Source organism: Gekko japonicus, unplaced genomic scaffold (genome assembly GCF_001447785.1).
Source record: "Gekko japonicus isolate JY-2015 unplaced genomic scaffold, Gekko_japonicus_V1.1 scaffold499, whole genome shotgun sequence".
NCBI lineage: Eukaryota > Metazoa > Chordata > Lepidosauria > Squamata > Gekkonidae > Gekko > Gekko japonicus.
The window spans coordinates 1,877,319-1,900,298 of NW_015167069.1; the positions used below are offsets into that span (position 1 = coordinate 1,877,319).

The 22,980-nt window shown below is 43.9% G+C and overlaps 1 protein-coding gene across 1 annotated transcript in view; it reads right to left on the minus strand.

The window, feature by feature from the left end:
• Positions 1-15,371, minus strand: part of LRRTM4 (leucine rich repeat transmembrane neuronal 4) — a 648,356-nt gene extending 632,985 nt beyond the window's left edge. Inside the window, exons 1-2 of the mRNA XM_015412683.1 lie at positions 15,365-15,371; positions 12,131-13,677 (exon numbers count right to left, since the gene is read on the minus strand). Of these exons, the coding sequence (XP_015268169.1) occupies positions 12,131-13,677; positions 15,365-15,371 (1,554 nt within the window). The remainder of the gene's footprint in view (positions 1-12,130; positions 13,678-15,364) is intronic.
• Between the last annotated feature and the right edge of the window lie 7,609 nt (positions 15,372-22,980).

Here is a 22,980-nt window from a genome sequence, read left to right on the forward strand (position 1 = left end):
CCCCCCAGTGGCGTGTGTATGAGAGAAAGCAAACTCCCAGCTGAAGGTCTCGATCCGCTGGCTTTTTTTTTTTTTGCACTTCTGCCCCCCTTTCTCTTCGCTCCTCCCCTCTCCAAGATGAGGAAGGGCTCTCCTGAAGGGAGAGGAGGGAAGTACCTAGACGCACACAGCATTGGACTCCAAGAGGGAATGGAGGGTGGCTCCCCTGCGAGGGGGAGGGTGGCTCCCCTGCTCCCCTTGAACTGGCACTCGTCCTCTTTTCCTCTTCGCCCCAACGCTTCCTTATCTCGCTCCTGACCCAGTGCACTTAGCTTACCTCCAAAGTGGCTTGGCTACCTGAGAGATGTGCCATTCTGAGCGCATGGCACCAAGGATGCGCAGGCGCTCCCACCAGTGGCGTGTGTATGAGAGAAAGCAAACTCCCAGCTGAAGGTCTCGATCCGCTGGCTTTTTTTTTTTTTGCACTTCTGCCCCCCTTTCTCTTCGCTCCTCCCCTCTCCAAGATGAGGAAGGGCTCTCCTGAAGGGAGAGGAGGGAAGTACCTAGACGCACACAGCATTGGACTCCAAGAGGGAAGTCCTGCCGTCTGCTCCGAGCCCCGGAGTCAGAGAAGTGACAGCCCGGGGCTCTCTCCCGGGCCTCTCTTTGCTTCCTCAGAAGGTGGGGCGCCAGGCCGGCCAGAGCGGCACCCTTGTCAAGCTGATGCCCATAGGCGGCTGCCTAAATTTTGTCAGTGATGGGCCAGCCCTGGTGGTGACTGCATTCTGTTGGCAGAGTAATTAACACAGCAATGGTGCACAACCTGATTAAAGAGTAGATAAAGGTTTATTTAAGAATTAATATACTTGATAGGAAAGAGGAGAGAGAGATGGGTTCTCTCGCTAGCTGAGAGAGAGGGTAAGACTGAGTGTGGTGCTTCCAAGAAGAGGGAAATTGCCCTAAGAGCAGCGATCCGGAGACAGACAAGGAATGACACTTAACAAGAGAGAAGGTGCTGACCTCACTATCTTATCTAATTGTCTCCTTGCTGGCCCCTGCAGGGTCTTCTTCTCTTCTTCTTTGTACACCAGACATTGCCTTTTCCAATACTTTCAGTATCAGCTACTTTGCTACAAATCTTTGCAGTACTCAGAAGAGGGCTACTAGGTCCCATATGAAGCTTTCCATAGGTAAATGCTGTTGTTTTATTACACATGCCAAATTTTACTTGGATCATGAACATTTTTTCTAGTTACATATTCTAGTTAGGCAAATAAATTTTATACAGTCAAGCACAGACTTGTACACTTATTATTGTGCTGTTCTTATGAGAACATACATTCTATGATCTGTTTCTGTGCATCTTTAGTACACCTCTCTCTCTTTGAGGTATGGGCTCATCTTTGGATACTCTGAAGTAATTTCCTATACATACCACCCTCTAGCCATAAAACACTGTGTAATTATGTTGTCAAAGGCTATCATGGCCGGAGTTCATTAGCTGTTGTAGATTATCTGGGTCGTATGGCCGTGGCCTTGGCATTGTAGGACCTGATGTTTCACCAGTAGCTGTGACTGCCATCCTCAGAGGTATAACACAGAAAGATGGAATAATCTCTGTGTCAAGGTGAGAAGAAAAATGGTAGGCAGGTAATTTATATCTACTCAGGAAGGTGGTGTAGGCCTGAGTCATTATCTTGTAGGAGTTCCCCAGGCTGTGAACATGCTAATGGAAAAGCTTTCCTGAGGAGGTTCTTTTGTATAAGGATTGTTTCCACTCTTGGGGGGGGGAAAGGCATAATCAAAACATTAGTAGACTGTGCAAGATGGATATGTGAACAGCACTTTCTCAACGACGAACTAAATCATCTAAACCATGCACTTCAAGCAAATAGCTACTCTAAGAATGAAATCAGAAGAGCGATTAAACCAAAGGTAAAACAAACAACTGAGGAAAAACAGTCTCCCACAGGAAAAGTGTTTTTGCCATATAACAAAGGAATCACTGATCAGATGGGAAAACTTATGAAAAAACACAACCTACAAACAGTATTCAGACCCACCAGAAAAATACAACAGATGCTATGATCAGCAAAAGACAGAAGAGACCCCCTCACTTTTGCAGGAGTATACAGCATACCATGCAGTTGTGGACGGGTTTACATCGGAACCACAAAGTGTAGCATTCAGACAAGAATAAAAGAACACGAAAGACACTGCAGACTTGGCCAACCTGAAAAATCAGCTGTGGATGAACATAGCCTAACTCAAACAGGACACAGTATTTTGTTCCAAGACACTGAAAGGCTGGACAACACATCCAATTACCATGTCAGATTACACAGGAAAGCCATTGAAATTCATAAACATAAACACAATTTCAACAGGAAAGAAGAGAGTTTAAAAATAAATAGGGCAGAGTTTCCTGTCCTGAAAAACACAAAAAACTCTACACCTGACAATAGCACTACAGGTAAGATTAGAATCCTCAGGAAACAATCCATATACAACACACTATACTTGATCATAGCCAAAAGGCCGATAAGTGATGATATACAAAAGAACCTCCTCAGGAAAGCTCCTCCATTTGCATGTTCACAGCCTGGGGAACTCCTACAAGATAATAACTCAGTCCTACCCCACCTTCCTGAGTAGATATAAATTACCTGCCTACCATTTTTCTTCTCACCTTGACACAGAGAGTATTCCATCTTTCTTTGTTCTGCCTCTGAGGATGCCAGTCACAGCTACTGGCCAAACATCAGGTCCTACAATGTCAAGACCATGGCCATACAACCCGGAAAATCTACAACAGCTACTGTGTAATTAATTTTCCCACCTTTTCAAATGGGTATGGATCAGTGGTAGGGAAATTTATTACATGATGGCCTTAACTCATGGGATGAGTTATGTTTTGTTGCCAGGTTGTGGAAACCTCTCCATGGAGATAACAATCCCAACTGTAAAAGCAACCCATAAATTAGCTCTCCCATGTGTACCTAAAATGGTCACTTATGTTTGTCATAACCATGATACAATTTAAACTGGTTTAAATGGCTTTATGAATATATTTTATTGTGATGATCTATATGACAGTAATATGCAGTCTCTTGGGTTTAGTAACCATGGGAGATATATATCCAGTAAACATTTTGTTTTTGTCATGCTGTTTGACTTGGTATGAAAATCTCTTCAAGCAATATTTTGGAGAGAAAATGGTATATAAAAATATTAAATGAATACTTGGCCCAGTTTAAATATAAGGCTGGCACTCTGGAAACCATGGTATTAAAACCCAACTGTGGCAACACAGGGAGTTACCCATCTCTCTGTCATTTCTCCCTTCCTCTGTTGGAATTGGGTAGAAATCCTAGGCAGGTCTACTCAGAAATAAATCCCATTTTAGTCAGTGGAGCATAATCCTAGGGAAGCATTTTTAGGATTACAGCCTGAACCATTTTAGCATCGCATCTACACCATTAATAACAATGACAATGCTAATCAGCCTCCTTCCAAACCAGAGTTTGTAATCCACTGTTCAAACTCTGGTATGAGACATTGATTAAGATGCAATCACTGGTGCCATGTATGCCATTATGATTATACAAACCTCAACTCAATTTGTACGAGAACACTAAAGCTAATTTTCTTCTACCATTTGTAATTATAATTTGAAGCTCTCTGTATCTGCTCAGCATTTTCATATATACGTTGACAGTCATATGCATAAAATTAAAATACATTAAATAATAAAGAGGTTAAAATAATGTTGAACACTCTGAACAATGCTTTTTTTTTTACAAAAGAAAAAAATGTTGGGGGATATCCTAGTTATGGTAGTTTTTCTGAAGGAAAAAGTTGGGAAGATAAGGCTGGTGTCATCTTAACCTAGAAAGTAATATAGATGTTCATGCAATTACCTTGCTAGAAAAGTCAAGAAGGCTCCCCCCCCCTTTATGTGAAGGTACACTAGAGTCATAGTCCTACTTCTCTCATACAGCATCCTGCTTCCACAATTGGAAACGACAAAGAACAGTTATTTTCAAAGGAACTGGAGCCACGTATTTGAGAAATCAGATTCCAGGAAAGTTCAAATGTCACCTGTGTATGAGCCAAGTTTTACAAGAGGCAACAAGAGTGGGTGCTCCAACTTATGTGACTGATGGCACATTTTCAAAAGAAAATGGACATGTTGGGTTCAGAAAGATCAGAGACCTTGAAAAGTGCCTGCAGCTACTAGGCTCAGTCTTTTGGATGAGAACACAGAGGCTCCATGTTACATTATATCAAGGCTCAGCTGTCCATTTCTCACTGATAAGCAGACATCATTTTTGGTCACTTCTGCAGCTTTTGGCCAAGTGCACCTCTATGTCTTTCTTCAAATTTTGGCTCACAGTGTGGCATTCACTGTCCTCCATGCCCAGTGGTGACTCGATATCAGTGTGGCATTCACTGTCCTCCATGCCCCTTCCTCTTCCAACTTGCATTTCCTAGGGTTCTTCCCAGTGGTGACTCGATATCTTTTGCTGTCTGAGGTAGTGGTAGTGGTAGCAATAACCACCAGCTGGCCACCTCCATGCTGCCTACCTTACCACTGCCACTCCTGCCTAGGAATTGGAGGAGATAATGCTCCTTACCTCTTGCCATCCAAGCTACTTTTAAAAATACCTTGACAAGCTTCCTGTGTCCTAGGGTTGCCAGCTCTGGGTCTGGAAATACTTAGAGATTTTGGGAGTGGAGCCTGAGGAGGGCAGGTTTTGAGAAGGGGAGAGACCACAGTGGGATATAATGCCACAAAGCCCACCTTCAAAAGCAGCCATTTTCTCCAGGTGAACTGACCTCTGTCGCCTGGAGATTAGTTGTAATCCTGGGAGATCTCCAGCTACCATCTGGAGGTTGACAACCCTGCCATGCCCTATAGGTCTTCCCGAATTCTCAAAAAAAAATATATTACTCCTACTTGCGGAAGTTCAGCCACCATTTTTGGTTGCCGTCAGGGTTAGTTCCAAGCATTTCTAGGACATTAAGGAGTGCCAAATTAAACAAAAGCAAATTTTTAGAATTAATGAAAAGGAAAAACAACAACAACAATGTATATCTTTTTTATTTGTACAATGTTCATTTCAAATGCCAAGTAAATAAATGTAAAGTTTCATTCTAGACCTCATTTTTCTCCATGGGGGGAGGTCATAGTTTGTCCAGGGTACCAAAAATCACTCTTGGGCTCATACTGGTTCCTCTGGCAATGAAGTATCCAGAAGGATGGCTGAACTCTCACAAGAATCTTGCAAAAGTTCAGGAAATGGCACAAGAAACTTGCTGCATAGTTTCTAAGAGGCCTGGAAAAGCAAGGAAGACAAAATGATGTCTTCTGGCTCCTGAACAGAGGCAGAAGTGGGGTGGGTAGCTGTCTGGCTGGTTGACTAGCTAGCTGGTGACAGGAGGTGGGGATCAGAAAATCCTTCCTCAATCTCTTCTGCCTAAATCAATTGCCTCAGTTTGTTTTGCTCTGATTCTCCCACTCCCCCTGTCCTAGACATCTTTTATCTCTCCTTTCATAGGTAATGCTGTGTGGACTCCCCACTCTAGACATCAAAGCAGCTATCCTAATTATCTTAAATTTGTCCCGCCCCTCTTTGGCCTTAGAGCATCTCAGTCAATCACTGTCAAAGGTTTTGTAGCCATCACAAATGTCTTTAGCTTAGTACATTGCAATTCTGTAGATGAAATATCCACCTTGGTCTATCAGTGTGATCTCTTCAGCAAATGCAAGTCCTTCTGCTTGCAAAATCAAATTAGTGCCAAGCCATCAAGTAGGCTTGAAAACTTATACTGACCTTGCATGATTGTCTCCTACAGCCTGTCTCAGGTATAGGTGAAGACTCCATCCTGCCAGGACCTTTTGTTCACCCAAAATATTTCCTGACCTCAGGGCAATCACCTGTTATTGCCCTCCTGGAACAAACCCTCCTAATCCAATTAGAGTTGGGAGATCCATAGATGTTTACCCTAGGTTCACCCCAAATTTATTTTCCCAATCATTAATCTGACATTCTTTTTGTGTTGGCTCCTATAACTATCTCTGTCCTGCCAGCCAAAATTCTGGTAGTTCACCCCATCCACTCGCTCAGAGGCGATGAACTCAGTTTTTCTTTGAGCAAAAAAGTGGCTACCCTGGGCTCTCAGTTGGGCAACCCAGCATGCCACAAACGTTTTGGTAGAAAAGCACAAAGCCCAGCACCAGAAAGTCAGTCATGAGGCATCCAGGCAGACACACAGTCAAAACCATGTACTTTGGTGGATATAGACATGGGGAAACAATGCAGAACAATGGGAGGCCTTGAGAGGCTTGTCTCAGGTGAAAACAAAAGATTTCCTGGACCAATAAGGGGTCTAAGGGGGTGTGACACCATGAGAAGTAAAACCTAAGTGTGACCAATGAAGTCCCAGAGGGGCAGGGTCTGGATGCACAATAGTGTTGATGAGGTTAATGCCCATGGATGGCTCTCCCAGAGCTGGCTGAATGGGTGTGATGAACACTGATGGTCCTGATGAAGCAGGTTGAATAGGTTCCCGGACTTAGACAAAAAGTGGGAAATGGGTCCCTGACTGGCATCAGGAAGGATCACTGATGTAACTAATGTTTGATTAGTTTTATCTCGGTATCCTGAGAGATGGGGCAGGGAGGACGGTTGTTTTAGACAAAAGAATTTTCACATAGGTATAGGAGTCACACAAAAGGGACTACATGCAGGTTTGGAGACAGAAGGGCTATTTGCCAGGTGACCATTGAATAGGTTTAGAAATGTAGATACTGTACCTGGTGGAACTCGCTAGTATTTCATATGCATACCTTTGCTGGGTGGAGAGGAAAGAAATGGAAACCCCTTTGCAAAGCTATGGCTAGCTTTGTGGCTCAGGCTAAGTTTTTGGGTCTCTGGTTCTTAGTCTGAGTTTTTGGATCTCTGGTTCAGGTCAGAAGTGGGGTGCCCCACTATTGGGGCTACCCACAAGTAAGGCAGTGCCTCTGGGCTACAGTGACCCCACTTTTTAAAAAAGCAATGGACATTCAGAAGTGGTTTGCTTTGGTGGCACTGATGGAAAGTACCATCAAGTCGCAGCCAACTTTTGGTGACTCTGTAAGGCTTTCAAGGCAAAAGATGTTCAGAGGTGGTTTGCCATTGCTTGCCTCTGTGTCATGACCCTGGACTTCCTTGGTGGTCTCCCATCCAAATACTAACCATGGCCAACCTTGCTTAGCTTCTGAGATCTGATAAGATCAGGCTAGCCTGGGTCATCCCAATCAGGGTTTGCCTTACCATTCATTATTTTCTTGGGAACACTGGAAGCTCTAAGGCTCAATTTCTGGATCATTGCCCTCCAGTTAAATGGACATCATACTCCTCCTAGCTGAATGAACTGAGGATAGTTAAACTTAGGGATGAACATGGACCAGCTCACAAACTAAAGGTCATCACAAATATTGGCCGGTTCATCGTTTGTGAAGTGATATTTGTGAAGAACTGCCACAAACTTCCATAAATGTTGATGTGGTTCATGGTAGTTCATGAAGAGCAGAAAGCAGAGGCTTAAGTTTAAACCCCTGCTTTCTGCTCTTCACAAAAAACAGCTCCACTGTTTGGTTTAAATGGCTTGAAGCCATTTCACCCCTGCTTTCTGCTCCCCACCCAGAACCATTTAAACCCCTGCTTTCTGCTCATGGCTGCTTTTTGCAGGGAGCAGAAAGCATGGATTTAGACTTTAAATGTCTCACAAACTGATATGAACTGATTTAGTTCACAAACCAGTGTATTGGTTCGTGATTCACAAGAGTTCATTACCCTGTGCTACTGCTTTAGCATCATCTTTTTCCTCCATTACATTTTTCCTTGAGGGCTCCTAGACAATCAGGAGTTGCTGATGGGATGTACTGGCAATGATAGGTAGCCAGTCAGATGTGGCAATTCGATGACATCGCAGTACTTCTTAGACTGATCCATGAAGGTTCAGTCCCTTCCTTCCAGTAAAATGCATGGAAGTACACATATCCAGCAGAAGGGCCATGTGGAATAGGCATCCACTCATCTTGGTGCTGTTTAAGAAATAAGCTATGTACACAAAACACTGTGGATATAAGACAACATGCATTCAGGGAACAGAATTGAAAACACTTGCTCTGTCTCTACCCATGAGCAAATGCCCAGGCTCCACTCTCCACCTATGCACATTCATCCCAATATGGGCACAATGCCTACAAACTGAATGCATGTAAGCTTCATCTCAATGGCTGAATTCTCATGCATGGGGACAGAGGCTGTGCATGCTGTATGGGATGTAGCTTCAAGTAAATGTATGTTGCATTACAACCTAAATATTTTAATCTGTAATGCTGTGTCCCAAATACATGTAGGTGCAACAAGGCTAGTACACTTGGTTGTGGGCAGAGGAAGGGCATCATGTTCAGTCTTGCTCCCTAACCATAAGTGTTGACCCCAAACATGAAATATAGCATGTGTACTACTATCAGAAGTTATAATGAAGAGCACTATTACTGCCCTTTTAAAAAAATCAGCCATAAGGAATACTTAATCAAGGGGAGGGGAGGCCATACCTACATATATTTACTTGAGAGTAAGCCCCACTGAACTACCGATTAAACATGCCAAGTATTGGCCTGTAGGGTATTTATAAAAATAGAACAGTCAGGTAGCAACCAACAGTAAGAAAGATTTTCTTTTCTGCTGCCATAACATTTTCAGTAACGTTTTCTTTCTTCAAAACAAAACCAAAAGCGTGGGAGGGAGGAGATCTTTGGGGATTTTTTAAATGCAAAAAGTTGAGCAACCTTACATTTCTTTAAGAATTCCAGTGCTTTGTTGGGAGACCTTGAACTTCTTTTTCCCCCTTCTAAATCTTTCTGCTTTGTGAAAGCCAAGCTGAGGTACAGCAAATGGGACAGGCCTTGGGGAGACAGACCTGAGTTATGATGCTCTGCTACAAGACAGGATTCCTTCCAGAGGTAGGTTTGTCTGACAGCATTAATTATTTAATAGGATATATATTCTCCATTCCCACAGTTATGAAACCTCTCTTTACTACTTGGAGATACTAAGGAAAGATGCGCGCTTGCATTCAACTCCCCACAACCCCAGTTTATGAGTGTCGTACAGTGAATATCTGCCCTTCTTATGAGCAGAACCTGGTAGCTATGGAGACAAAGAATGATAAATTCAAGCAAAGTCTATTATTTCGGCACTATTTTATGAACATTATTGTAGGTGCTTTCACATCATTTTCTTAATTCTCTAGCATTAACAGATAATAAACGCATAGCCTTACATACAGATAATATCCAGTATGCAGTGAGATGCATTTCTAAAGGTACTAACATTTCTCTCTTCCAAAAGAAGAACCTGGATTATGCCATTAATTGCTAGGGGACAGAACAGGCTGCTATCCACACACCCATTAGCCCAAATACTCCAGCATTAATTTTGGTTGCTTCAAGCTACTCATAGCTTAAAAGCAGGGCATAAGTATAGCAGGCAGACAGATGGAGATGTTTTTACATGTGACAATGAAATGGATGGCTACCATTGGCATGGACTGAGGACCTAGTACCCTTCCCATACACTGAGTATGTAAGCCAATATCCCAGTCTTCAAGTATCTTCTTTTTTCTCCTCTTGCTTTCTTGTCAGCATCTCTTTCTTCACCTTCATTTTTGACTGCTCGATCTCCCCTGACACTGACTGCTATTGACCAGAGTTGTGTTGCTTTGAGTGCTGTAATTTTCTCTTCTGATGCCAGGTGATGTACCACACTAGCCAGAGTCATCATCTGACTTTGGGCCTAGTCCCAGGTGGCACATGTCTGGAAAGTCCAGTCAAATGAGCTTTTCTTTGCTGTACATATGACAAAACAAACTCACATGTATCCAGCATCCAAATCTCATACACAAGAGTTGTTTTGCAAAAGTCAGAGTCTAGTTTGTACTACTTATTTCAGATTGCATCTGGACATTTATGGAAAGCATAAACATCTAATTACATCCATTTAAATGAAATGTCTTTGAGTCTGCTCAATGTTTTGTGATTGCAACTGTCCATCTGCAGTTTGTTTGCCAGCATGTTGGCCTGCTCTTATCACCGCCTTCAAGATCCATGATAAGGTTTTAGCACTTGCTGTCAAAGGCCATATTGCCTTTGCCATCTTTTATTACTGCCACTGAAAAGGGCAAACAGTCTTTAGAATCAGCTTAAATTATACTTTTGTTCCTCTAGGAAAGCAGTCATTTGTAAACATACTCTAAAACAATGTATTGGCCATACTTATCTGCCTATTATTTTACAACACTATGGGACTAGTCTTCCAGTCATAAAAGGATTAAAGCTGTATTAAAACTCATTTCCATAGAGATGAAAAACATCTTCCTAGCCTTCTCTATCTCCCCAGTGAGAACTTTCATTTGAGTCTGAGAGAGTTCCAACTACAACAAGCATGACATTAGACACACACTATGAGTATTATCTAAGCCCCAGTAAATCCACATAGGGTAATTCAATGAGTTTATCGAGTTTTAAAGGAAACTTAAAGACCAAGTTATCATGATTCTTTACTGAGACAAATTAAATGAAACTGACATAAAATCTGATAAAGATGTAAGGCCTCTTGCAGTGGAATGTTCCAAACTGATACACATCATTACAAATTTTAATATTCATTTCACCTTGTTGTCTGCTTCACTACTTGTTGAAATGGGAGCTGTTCCCCTTTAATTGCATGGTATACAAACCCAAACTACAAAGGAATACCAACTACAATGAGGAAATTCAACAGATTACAGTTTGAGTTCTAAGTGTCATTCTACAGGAGTCCTCATAGAAGCTAACTATACTGATATGTGAAATCAAAAGGAAGACTTTTTTGCAGCACAGCAGAATAAATCCATCTCAGCACGCATTTGTCTTACTTTCATCTTATGAAAATCTACCTCGTGTACAAATGGGCATTGATCTGAAGCAAAAAACCCTTTTAGTAGTGATTTCTAGTACCAATTGCAGAAAACATCCTATCTTGGTAAACTTGGGTACAAGGTTTAGTAATATAGTACACTCAAGTGCCAGATTTGGAAGAACACAATAAAATCAAAGGAACTCCAGATACTTCTGTCCCAATCTTTCAAGTGCAAAAGTTCAATATGCATAAACATAGCCAGATTTGGCACTCTTCTTCCCCACCAACACAATTTTGGTGGACAGTGAAGCCATGATCCCTCAGATATGTGCCTGGATTTGAGCTCTGCAGATAGAGCTAGATTTCCCCCCCAGTATGTACTCTACAAACTTCAACCAAAACACTCACCTGATATACAAAGGTTCTCTTTAAATGCCATTGTTGATTGCTTACTTTAAGTCTGACAATGACACATGAACTAAGCAGATGATGCTTACATCCAGTGATAGTCAATAGATGGTTTAATTTGGATTCCTTTCCCTAATTTCAGGAAAAAAATATTTCAGCCCCCATTGTATTTACAAGGCACTTAAACAAGGATTTGATATCCTTCTTTATGTTCCATAGGGATTTGTCGTGAACATTCTTATTTCCTAAATGCATTGAGTAACCAGGACACAAATGCAAGGGAAAAAAAGTTTATGAAATCCTCAGCTTGATAATTCATTTGAAATAGGTCAGAAAAACCATGGGATCTTGTATAGACCCCCCAGGCCAAACCAGAATGGTTTACATATACTCTTTCATCCACTCATCAGATAATACAGTCTTATTTGCCTCCCCCTTTACATCAAGGACAGAGGAAATATATATTTATATATCTGTGAAGCTAACAACTTCACACCAACCTGAAACAGTTAGAAGGTAAAGACCGGGCCTAAATGCCTTCACCATTGTTGTTTATTTCACCCTTGTCTCATCTTTGAAGGAGCCTTTTTCGAGTCTAAGCTACTGAAAAGAACCACCGTCACTTTTCCTGATTGCTGTAATTTAATTAAATAACCTTTCACACTGAGCAAACCCAAAAGCAAAAGGCTCATTAATCTTTCTAGTGATTAGAGACACCTCAAGAGCTTCAAACATTTACCTCTCCTTCCCAGCAGCAGAAATGGATTTAGGAGGATCATGGTTCATACCTCACATTCCCTGGAGCCAGAAATGGTATACGTGCAGGGTCCAGATCCATTAACCGATACATCCATGGTCTCAGAGTTTGTTGGCTTGTAGTCCACATAATATTCCTGTAAAGGGGAATTCATTTGCCTTTCAGACTCTCGGGCCTTTTTCCGGCGTCTCTTCATAAGAGAGTGTTGCTGGAGCTGTTTCATGCTGGCTGGGTAGCGCTTCCAGGAGACATAGATGACCAACAAAATCATAGCCACTGAAAGAAAAAGGGCAACACTTCCAGCAATAATCTTGTGAAAGGAAACATGCTCATACTCTGGTTCTGGTCCAGATGTTGGGAAATCTGGAGATGGGCTAGATGTAAAAGAGGTTGGTTGGTAGTCCTCCAGTTTGGGAAGGGTAGGTTTTGGAATGAAGATAGGCCTCTGTGGAGTTTTAGGCGGCTGATAGGGCTTTTCAGTCACCACAACTGGGATTTCAGCACAGATGTTGTAGGTTTCTACAGCATCACTCACCTTCTCTCCCTGGATATGCTTAGGGCCAGCGCAAATCATGGTACTCTCTTTGTTTCCCTTGAAGTTTTTAAGCCAATTAAAAAGAGAACAAATGATTCGAGTACATTCCCACATATTTCCAGACAGAGTAATGGACGTTAAGGAAATCCAGGCATTGACAGTCTCCTGAGAGATGTTGGTGAGTTTGTTGGAATCCAAATTGAGCTTCTGCAAATTGGGCAAGCACTGGAACGTCCCGGGTTCAATCCCTGCAATGTCATTCCCCGATAAATCCAAGTTGTGTAAGGAAGTCCAAGTCCATGTTAAACCTTGACTAATGGACCGGATCCTATTCCATTGCAAGTAAATAGAGCGGAGGTTGAAGAGACGTGGAAAGTGAGCAAAGTTGATCTTAGAAAACTGATTGTGCTCCAAGTGGAGCTCTGTTAGCTTCAAGAGGCCAGCAAAGGCATTACGGGATAAACTCCGCAGGCGGTTGTAGCCCAAATCCAGAAAATCAAGATTGCGGCAATCTTGGAAAACTCGAATAGGGACAGTTTTTAATGAGTTGGATCGCAAGTGCAGGATCAAGAGCTTGCGAAGACCTTTAAACTGCTCTGACTGCAATGCCTGCAGTTTGTTGTATGACAGGTCCAGATTACGGAGGTTGGGCACTGGGTGGAACGTTTTGTTGTGCAGATGAGTGATTTTGTTGGAGCTTAGAATTAATTCCTTCAGCCTACGGATGCCCTGAAAAGCTTCCTCGTCTACAGAACTGATGTAATTATGGTCAAGGTAAAGCCATATGAGTTGGTGAAGGCCTGCAAACTGATTTGGCTTGAGCTTTTGGATGCTGTTGTACCGTAATGATAAGCCTTGAGAGCCACTAGAAATGTTCTGAGGGATGTCTCTAAATGCGTGAGATTCGCAATATACAATTTTGCCATCGCATCTGCAGTTCTTGGGGCAAGCTCGCTGAGCCCCCGTCAGCGTCACAAACAACACTGTAGGAAGGAGCACGAACAGTGCACTCATGCCTCTCAACTGCTTAATTACATGGAAACCTATGATATTAAGAAGACAAACATGCATTGTGAAGCCATTCAAATAAATCAGAGGCACATTATTCCTCAATGGAACTTTGTACAGTACATAGCAAACACAGCCGAGTGAAAGCCAACCTGTTTGCCTCCTTGCTGTTCCTTTTTTCCCTGTTTGTTTTGCATGCAAATATTTGTGATTTTGTCCCTTCTGCCCCCCCCCTTCCCAACCCACATGTACCACCACACTATAGTTATTCAATTACCTTGGTGAGATTTATGACCTCGGAGGAAGAATTAAAGCCCCTACCTGCTTCTGACTCATTCCCTTGTGCATCAGCATGCCACTTGGGTGGAATATCCTTATCCTTAGGATGCTGAGGCTTTAACAATCAACATATTTATCCAGTCACTGGGATGTAGCTAGCTTTAGAAGGAAAAGGAGCTCCATCTCCAGGGCTGTTAACAGTTCCTGAACAAGTTAAAGGTTTCTTAATAAACCAACTTGCTAGCTTAGATCTCCATGGCCCTGCAAGAAATCAGGCAGGCAAGCCAAAGAGGCTCCATCTTCTTTTATAAATGTGACTTATATCGCATCATGAAATAGAAGTTAGGGAATTGTTTGCAAATTATATAGTGATGGGTGTTCCTAAGGTGGAATGTGATATGGGGATGTCTTTGTGATTACAAACATGCTGGATGGTGTGCAAGCAAAATACACAAGTCCTATAAGGCACCTCATGTATATTCCATAGGAAGTCTCAGAGTGGTCCAAAGCAGATAGATGTTAGCAGAGAAACTATGTATGCATGCATGTACATACAGACAGCAGACAGCTGTTCATGGAAAAAATATATCCATTTAGCTAGATGAGAATGGCATCCTGATAGCAGCCAAACTACAAACCAGAAAGGCTCAGATATATATCAAGATCTCCCCTCTGCCCCCTTCCTCACTTCTGCCACTATGACTATTTTGCATTTCACATGCCAGGCAACTTATTGTACTTAATGCTCCAATGTGCACGCAGTCCACATTTTCCACATTCTCTGAATAACAGTGGGGAGAGGTTTCAGAAAATCCAGCCCACATATAGTGTGCGTGTGTGTGCCCACAAAAGGGAGAGAGAGAAAGAATGACTTTTTCAGCCCTTGTAATAATCTTTGAGCCAGGGGCTCTTTCCAGAGTTATAATCTTTCTGACAACCGGACTGCATTCTTTGAGTAGGGTTTTTTTTTAAAGCCATTATCTTCTCAATAAATAATAGTTTTATTATGAAGGTAGGGGAGGAGGGGAGAAAGGGATCAGAAACTGACAGAATGCACAGCTATTTTCCGTATCATTATGCCTCTTTGAAATTGATGTAATCTTGGTGTGTGTGTGTGGGGGGGGGAGATTTGCAGGCTAAAGAGCTTTTGACTCTGTCTCTGATCTTTTCACTTTAATGGCGAGGTTTTTAATTTAAATTCTGATCTTTTTTCTTATTGCCTGCATGCCAGGAGCAGCAGCCAAGCACAAACATGCTCCGGCTTACAGATGAAGGGAAAAATATAGACCTGACACAATTTGGGGTGGTGGGGGGAGGCTACCAAACGACTGCTAGGGATCTAACTGCTATTTGGCAATGATGGGGGGTACCTTTCCGGATATCAGCTCAACCTTTCTGAAAGCTAGTCTAGAGCAAATCTCCCCCCTCCCCACGATCCCTTACCGTACATCGCAAGGGGTTAAGAATCTGGACGCCCCCCAAAAAGCCAACTGGATGTGAAAACTGGATGAATCCTTGATTGGATACCACATGGCTACTTTGGCTACTTTGGCGGACGGCAAAGTGAGCAAGAACAGGGAGACGGACATAGCAGCAGGACCACTCCGGGATGCATATGCAGTCCCAACAATTAACTCTGCACATGCATTCTGAGATTAATTACACACAGAAACACTGCAGGGACAAAGAGGAAGGGGGCAGGAGTGGGGGAGCAAAAAATAAATAAATTAGGCATGATCTAAAAATATAATAGCAAATGAGTCACCTGGCAAAATAATGCACTAGTGATGTTTAGACCATTCCTCCTTCTTGCTGGGAGACCAGCCCTATGAAAAGATATATGTATGTATGTATAGGTATATCATGAACAGCTGCAGCTGTTCTACAGGAAGAAGAAAAGTTCACTTACCCATCCTTTTGACATCCGCAAAACCGTTGCCCCCCCTTTTCTTTCTTCCAGCTGTTTTTGCGTCTTGCTTGCTTCGGTTGGGTCCCCCCCCCTTCCCCAAGTCAGTCTCCTTTCTTCAAAACCATCACAATGTTCATGTCACACAAGCCCAGCTGCTACCTCCTTCGCTGCCATCCGGCGTGAATGCAAGTAACCCACACAAAGTTCCCGAGAGGGACGAGGGAGAATTTGGGGGGATCTGGGGGGGAAGGGAATGGGGATGATGGGGGATAGGGAAGACAGGACTGGGGTGGGGGGTGGGGGTGCTGAAGGACAGGAGGAGGAAGGGGGGGAGGTTAACCTCTGAGAGCCATTCTGCACATCACCAACGGACTATTAGCATAAATTGGCAAGCTGCACAGCAGAGCGACGGCAGACCATGAAGGTAAACGCAACTTCTGGAAGGGGGGGGGGGGGGCAAAAAAACCTTTCCCGCCCCCAGGCCTCCGAGCATCCCTTATTATTCGGCTGGCTCCTGCCATCCCCAGACACGACAATCCATCCTCCAGCCCTTCTGATATGTGATGCCAAGCAGGCCTCCTTTGCTGTAGAAGAACAACCCCCCCCTTTTTTTTTTCAAAAGCCGGGCAGGCGAGTTTTCTCCATTTAGCCGGTCAGGTTGAAAGTGTTTTGCAGCCGAGAGAGGCTGGCTCTCCTCTCATTCAGAAGGCTCCCCCCCTCCCCTCCCTTCTCTCAGACAGCGACGGTGCTCGGGAGCTTGTTGGTGCTAATGTTCTAGTTTGCGATACACTGAGTGCCCTCCACTGGAGAAAACAGATCACATATTAAAGGCAAGAACAAGTGAGGCTGTCATTGCTATGCAGACTTCCTTCTTTCACTAAGAAAATTAAAGACACAGGATTGCTCCCCCCCCCTTTCTGCACCAGCCGCCCCCTTTCTACTCTCACAGGCACATAGTTTCCTGGTTATCACTCCGTGTTTATGCCTCAGATCTTTTTTTCAGAGACTCCAAATCTGCTTCAAACACCTCTGCCCCCCTACAAAATTTTGCAAGGCACACAGACGAATCATGAATTCTAACTTTAACACCCAGGCACTGGAGTTATAACCTGAATATATATTTCAGCTGGAATATATATATATATAAAAATATATATCCAGCTGGAATATATGTATTCCTCACCCCCGTGAAAGCTGCAAACTGCTCTATCTTCAGTCAGGTGGAGGGGGGAGAGGCCTTCTGTTTGCAGATTCAAATACAGAACTGGGTTTAAGGGGGTAATTAATTTAAAAGCACTGTGTTAAACAGCAAATGGGTTGAAAATGGCAGGGTTTAGGCTGGAAAAAATAAAATTCAATCCACAGTATATATGGAGGGAATATAGACAAGTTCTTGAGGGCCCACTTAAGATTGTGTAGTACCCTTTGAGGCATGATGGGTAGAGGTGAGCTTACCTATCCTGCTTCCTGTTTTCCCTTCAGACTTGGTCTGAAGCCAATTTGCAGGAGACACTGGTGGCTACAACAACAGGTCTCTTTCAGTAGAATCTTAAGGATGCTTTTCTGAGAATAAGTCTCATTACATACACCTGAGTAGGAGTCTGATTGCTTTCTCCTACAGCTGTCAACTGGGAGATACCACTAATGCACAAGGAGAGACTGCAACCAACAACAAACACAAAGTTCAAGTGAGGCCTCTTCTATAAAGTCCCTGAGGGTTCTTGAGGGTTGTATACATAAAGGCATACTCTGGCCCCGGTCACATGGGAAGATTTGCCCAGCAAAACGGACGGGTTGAGGGCACATCAAATGGGCGCGATCATACCACAACATCTGGGAAGCATCACGCACCCGTCCCCAATCCGTTCCTTCAGCCCGAAAACTCTCCCCAATCCGTCCCTTCAGCCCGAAAACTCACTACCTTCCGGATGACGCAGCCAGCTCCGTTCCCCGTCCCACACATGTGCACAAATGCGCAACGTCTGTTTTGCCATGCTACGTCTGATCGCCTGCCAAAGGCCGGAGCATGGAGCCACAGGAGCATGTCGGATTGCGCTACCGTGGTTCTTTTTGCTCCAGCTCTAATTTGCCTCCCTTCAGCGGCGCAGTATCCCGCTCGTGTGACCGGGACCTTTGTTCAGCAATTTACAAGCTGGAAACTCCTGATTATTGACACTTGTTAATATGGATATGTCAGATATGCCAAGTACATTTTCCCTACTTTTTTGAGTTTCAAATTGTGAGAATCATTGGAACTGGGCTATGTGACATGTGATCTCCCCTCCTTGAACAAGCTGTGAAAATTTAGGGCTGCCAACCTGCAGGTGGAGTCTGGAGATCTCCCGAGATTACAGCTGATCTCCAGCTGACAGAGATCATCTCCCCTGGAGAAAATGGCTGCTTTTGAGGGGGGACTCTATGGCATTATACCCTGCTGAGGCCCCTCCCCAAACTGTACCCTTCCCAGCCTCCACCCCCAAAATCTCCAGGAATTTCTCAACCCAGAGTTGACAACCCTAAAATGGTTAAACAAATGTAGTCAGTGGAGTCCCATAATGGTTCTTCCACACAATCTTGTTCCATTGGTGCTAGTATTAATTTTCTTGTTTCAAGTTTCACTGCAAGTCATAGGCTTGGCAACATGACCTACTGTGAATCAACAGGCAATCCCTGACACAGGACACAACCTTAGTCAAGGATTTATCTTTTAAATAAAAATGTCTCCATGACCCTTTAAAAAAAAAAATCCTCTCCTTCTGATATTATTTCAAGGAATACATGAAACTGCACCTTCAGCAGGCCACTGTCACATCAAGGCCCAAGAAAGACTTGACAGATTCTAGATGGCAGGTATGTATAAATATAGTGCATGCCACCCACTACCTTGACATACACCTGCACACATTTCCCGTTGATTCACCAACACCTCTTTAGATTTGCGAAGTCAAGGTGCATGAAAGTCTGAGGCAGGATTCAGGAGCTTCAGGCTACAAAACTTCTTTCCTTCTAACTAGTGGCAGTTCAGGAAGGTGGGGCTGACTGAGGCTGCTGACCTTAGCTGTTCTCCCACCCTGCACCAACTTGCCTCTTCCTGTTCCCCCCCACACACACACACACAGAAGCCACTTCTTTGCTGCCATTTCCCAGGCATCTTGAAGCACAGGCTTCCTCATGCCTTACAGACGTTCCAGAAGTTCTTCTTTGCATGTGCTTTGTTTCATGACATCTATGCTATTCCATGTGCTATGTCCTTAAGAGAGCCAGTTTGGTCTAGTGGTTAAGAGCACGGACTCTAATCTGGGAGAACTGGGTTTAATTCCCCACTCCTCCACACACAGCTGCTGGCTTGACCTTGTGTCAGTCACAAGTTCTCTCAAGAGCAGTTCTCAAAAGAGCTCTCTTAGCTCCATCAACTTTGCACAGTGTCTGTTGTGGGGAGGGGAAGGGAAAGGAGATTGTAGGCCACTCTGAGACTCTGAGTGAAGGGGTGGGGTATAAATCCAATCTCCTCCTCCTCCTCTTCTTCTCTCTCTACACCCATTTTTTAAAATGTCTGTGGGAGAACCATAACCAATCTCCTGAACTGTTTTAACATTAAAATTCAGTCATGGGGGAGGTAGGGAGGTTGGATCTGTGGTACTAGGAGAAGTGTAACCTTTTCTCCTGGCATCAGCGCTGCAGCCCCTGACATCCCCCACCCTGGATATGGCAGTGGGGGGAATGTGGTGAAAACGTCACCTCTCCAATAATGTGACGTCACTTCTGGGGCAAACCAGTGAGACACTGGGGATGGATCTCTAGTTCCTGTTGAATCCTAGAGCATCACAATAATGCTATTTATTTGTTCATTCATTCATTCATTCATTCATTCATTCATTCATTCAAGGATTTTTATTCCACCCTCCCCAAAGCAGGCTCAGTGCAGATCACAACAAATCGAGTCAAAGACTCATTACAATAATCAGATTAAAATCATTAAAACGATAAACAATAAAATTGGTAGCAACAATATAAATCTGTTGGAGCTACTAGGTGGGATCAGAATGGGCCCTTTCAGCAAGTTGGGAACTAAAGCAGGGAGGCTAACTAAGATGGACACCCACTGCCACAACCAGAACAGCTCTGTTTTGCAGGCCCTGCGGAACAATAAAAGGTCCCACAGGGCCCTGATCTCCACTGGGAGCTGATTCCACCAGGCTGGGGCCAGGTTAATGTGATATCATTGCCTCTGTGTTCACCCTGTAAGTGACATTACACCATCAGAGTGACAGCACCCTACCTTGTTTCCAACCCCCAGTCTCCTGCCAGGTGCCAGCTACCAGCTGACAATCTTACCTGGCTCTATACCCTGCTATTTTAAGCTGGGGGCAGGATCCATGAAGGACGCAATGTAAGGGTGGTAGTACTGGTAGAGTATTCAATTTGGATCTGGGAGACCTGAGTTCAAATTCCTACTTTTTCACAGAGTTCAGTGAGTGATCTTGGGTCAGCCACTTTCTTCCAGCCTAACCTAACCTCACAGGGTCATTCTAAAGGTAAAGTGGAGACTAGCATGCACCATACTGATCTCCTTAGTGAAAGAGCAGGATTAAAATGCAGTAAATAGATTAAAGGGAAATGGTTAAACTCTTCCTTCCTTAGCATCACAAACAGAATATATCTCAGCCAGCCTTCCCAAGCTGGGTTTATATATGGGGGGGGGATAAAGACAACATTTTCAAGATCTGTTCATTGATCTCCCACATAATGTGTGAATTGGTCATAAGTCCTGGTACTGACAAGCCATGGAGGAACTGCACAGCTACGGTTACACAGTCCCTTGCTGGGTTAGAAAGCTTGATATGCATTTGCTAAGTTGTAAGTGGCTCCACAGTTTATTACAGTGTGTGATATTGTGAAATTGCTGCTTGATCAATGTGAATGGTTAGTCCTAAAGGGAACAGAGCCAGGGTATATGACAAAAGAAGGTTAATACCCCTTTATAACTGCAGATGCTTCCTCAATTGTTAAGAGATGGTCCCCCAATGGATTTGTTTGAACATCTACCAGAACCTGGAGAAGGTGTCCCCTGTCACCTTTTGGGACAGGCAGAGTCAGTCAGTGAGTGAGTGAGTGAGTGAGTGAGTGAGTGATTGTCTATATGTGTTTATTAGAGCTTTCACATACAAAGGGAGTCAACACAGGGACATCTGTGAGTTGGCTGAAGCAGAGGCACTCTGAGGATGCAGGATCTTTCTCCCTGGATGTCTGAAGTGAGACAGAATATTGGCTGCCTTGTAGGAGTGCCTCTTTGTTCCCACGTGCACCCTACATATATGTTTGCAAATGCTACACAAAAGGGGAGGAGCTGTGGCTTACTGGCAGAGCATCTGCTTAGCATGCAGAAGGTCCCAGGTTCAATCACCGGCATCTCCATTTAAAAGGATCGGGTATGAGGTGATGTGAAAAATCACAGCCTGAGACCTCAGAGAGCCACTGCTGGTCCAAGGAGACAATACTGACTTTGATGGACCAAGGGTCTGATTCAGTATAAGGCAGCTTCATGTGTTATAAGTCTTCAGTGTTTCAGTGGAAACTTCCCTAGGCTACCTGAAGTTTTTCATTGCTCTAGGAAGAGCTCGCCTGAGTAGGGAGTACATCATGGTATATATGTGCATGTTCAGTGTGCTTTCTTCAGTGCTGGTATCATCACTGAGATTGCTATCACAAGCCAGACAGCATGTTGATACATTTTTAGGAGCAGGCCTCACCCCCACTCCACAACACATGGGCTGCCCAGTCCAGTGGTACTGTACCACCAAAAAAGCATTGCCAGGTCCAAGGAGACAATACTGACTTTGATGGACCAAGGGTCTGATTCAGTATAAGGCAGCTCCATGTGTTATAAGTCTTCAGTGTTTCAGTGGAAACTTCCATAGGCAGCACTGACCCTGAAGTTTTTCATTGCTCTAGGAAGAGTAGGGAGTGCATCATGGTATATATGTGCATGTTCAGTGTGCTTTCTTCAGTGCTGGTATCATCACTGAGATTGCTATCACAAGCCAGACAGCATGTTGATACATTTTTAGGAGCAGGCCTCACCCCCACTCCACAACACATGGGCTGCCCAGTCCAGTGGTACTGTACCACCAAAAAAGCATTGCCAATTCTCCTTTGCCTCATTGCCACAAGCTAATATATGAAGTTGCCCAGCCGCTTGTTCCTTTCTGGTGAAGCCTGCCCAGAGTAAAAGCACAACAGAATATGGAGCTCTTAACTTCCAGTTGCCAGATAGATTCAAGGACACACAGAGAGAAGAGCAAAGCAGTCACAAGACGGAGACCTAACTACATATTGCTTTATATTGCCTAAACTGAGTGGACAAACATGGTTGCACCTGTTCAACATTTCACCTTTGACCTTCAGGGCACTGACTTATGAAAGTCCTGTACAGATGACCTGTCTGCACATTGACTGACCATGCAGGGAGGGACAGCAGGTGCACTGGCCAGCTCCCTTCCCCCCCCCACTTCCACATGATTGCCAAGTTGTCTGTACAGTGTGAACACACAGCAGAAGTATCCACATGCACGCTACCCCCCCTGCAATCAGCAATGCTGCCTTCCAAATGTTCAGAACTGCACAGAAGATTTGGCAATTGTACAGATGTTAGGGCAGGGCCAGCATACACACTCATGCCCACTCTATGTATGTATGCGTTGTCCATACATGGGTAGAGTCAAATAGGATGGCTATCTGCCTCTCTACTGAATAATGCATTTATTATGTTGGTATGAACATTATGTCAGGTTATCTCTCAGAGGCCCTAGCTAATAACTAGCAGGCAGCTCCCTCATCCTAGGGAGAAGGTCCACCTTTGTCAGCGTTACTTTGCAAGCACCAAGGACCCCAGACATAAGGGCACCAGGCTTTTGTGGAAGAACACCACCTGTTTGCAGCCAGAGAAGCAGAGGAAGGGGAGGAGATAGTGCAGCCAAAGGCCCTTGTTTAAGGAGAGAGAGGCCCAAAGAGTCTGCATGGCCCAACAAGTCCAACCACAAAATGTCCTATTTTTAGTTGACAAATATTGCCGAGGATGAAAGATGGAACAATTTATACATGACACACAGAGAAAATTGCAGGTGGATAGCTGAGACTACCTTGCAATGCA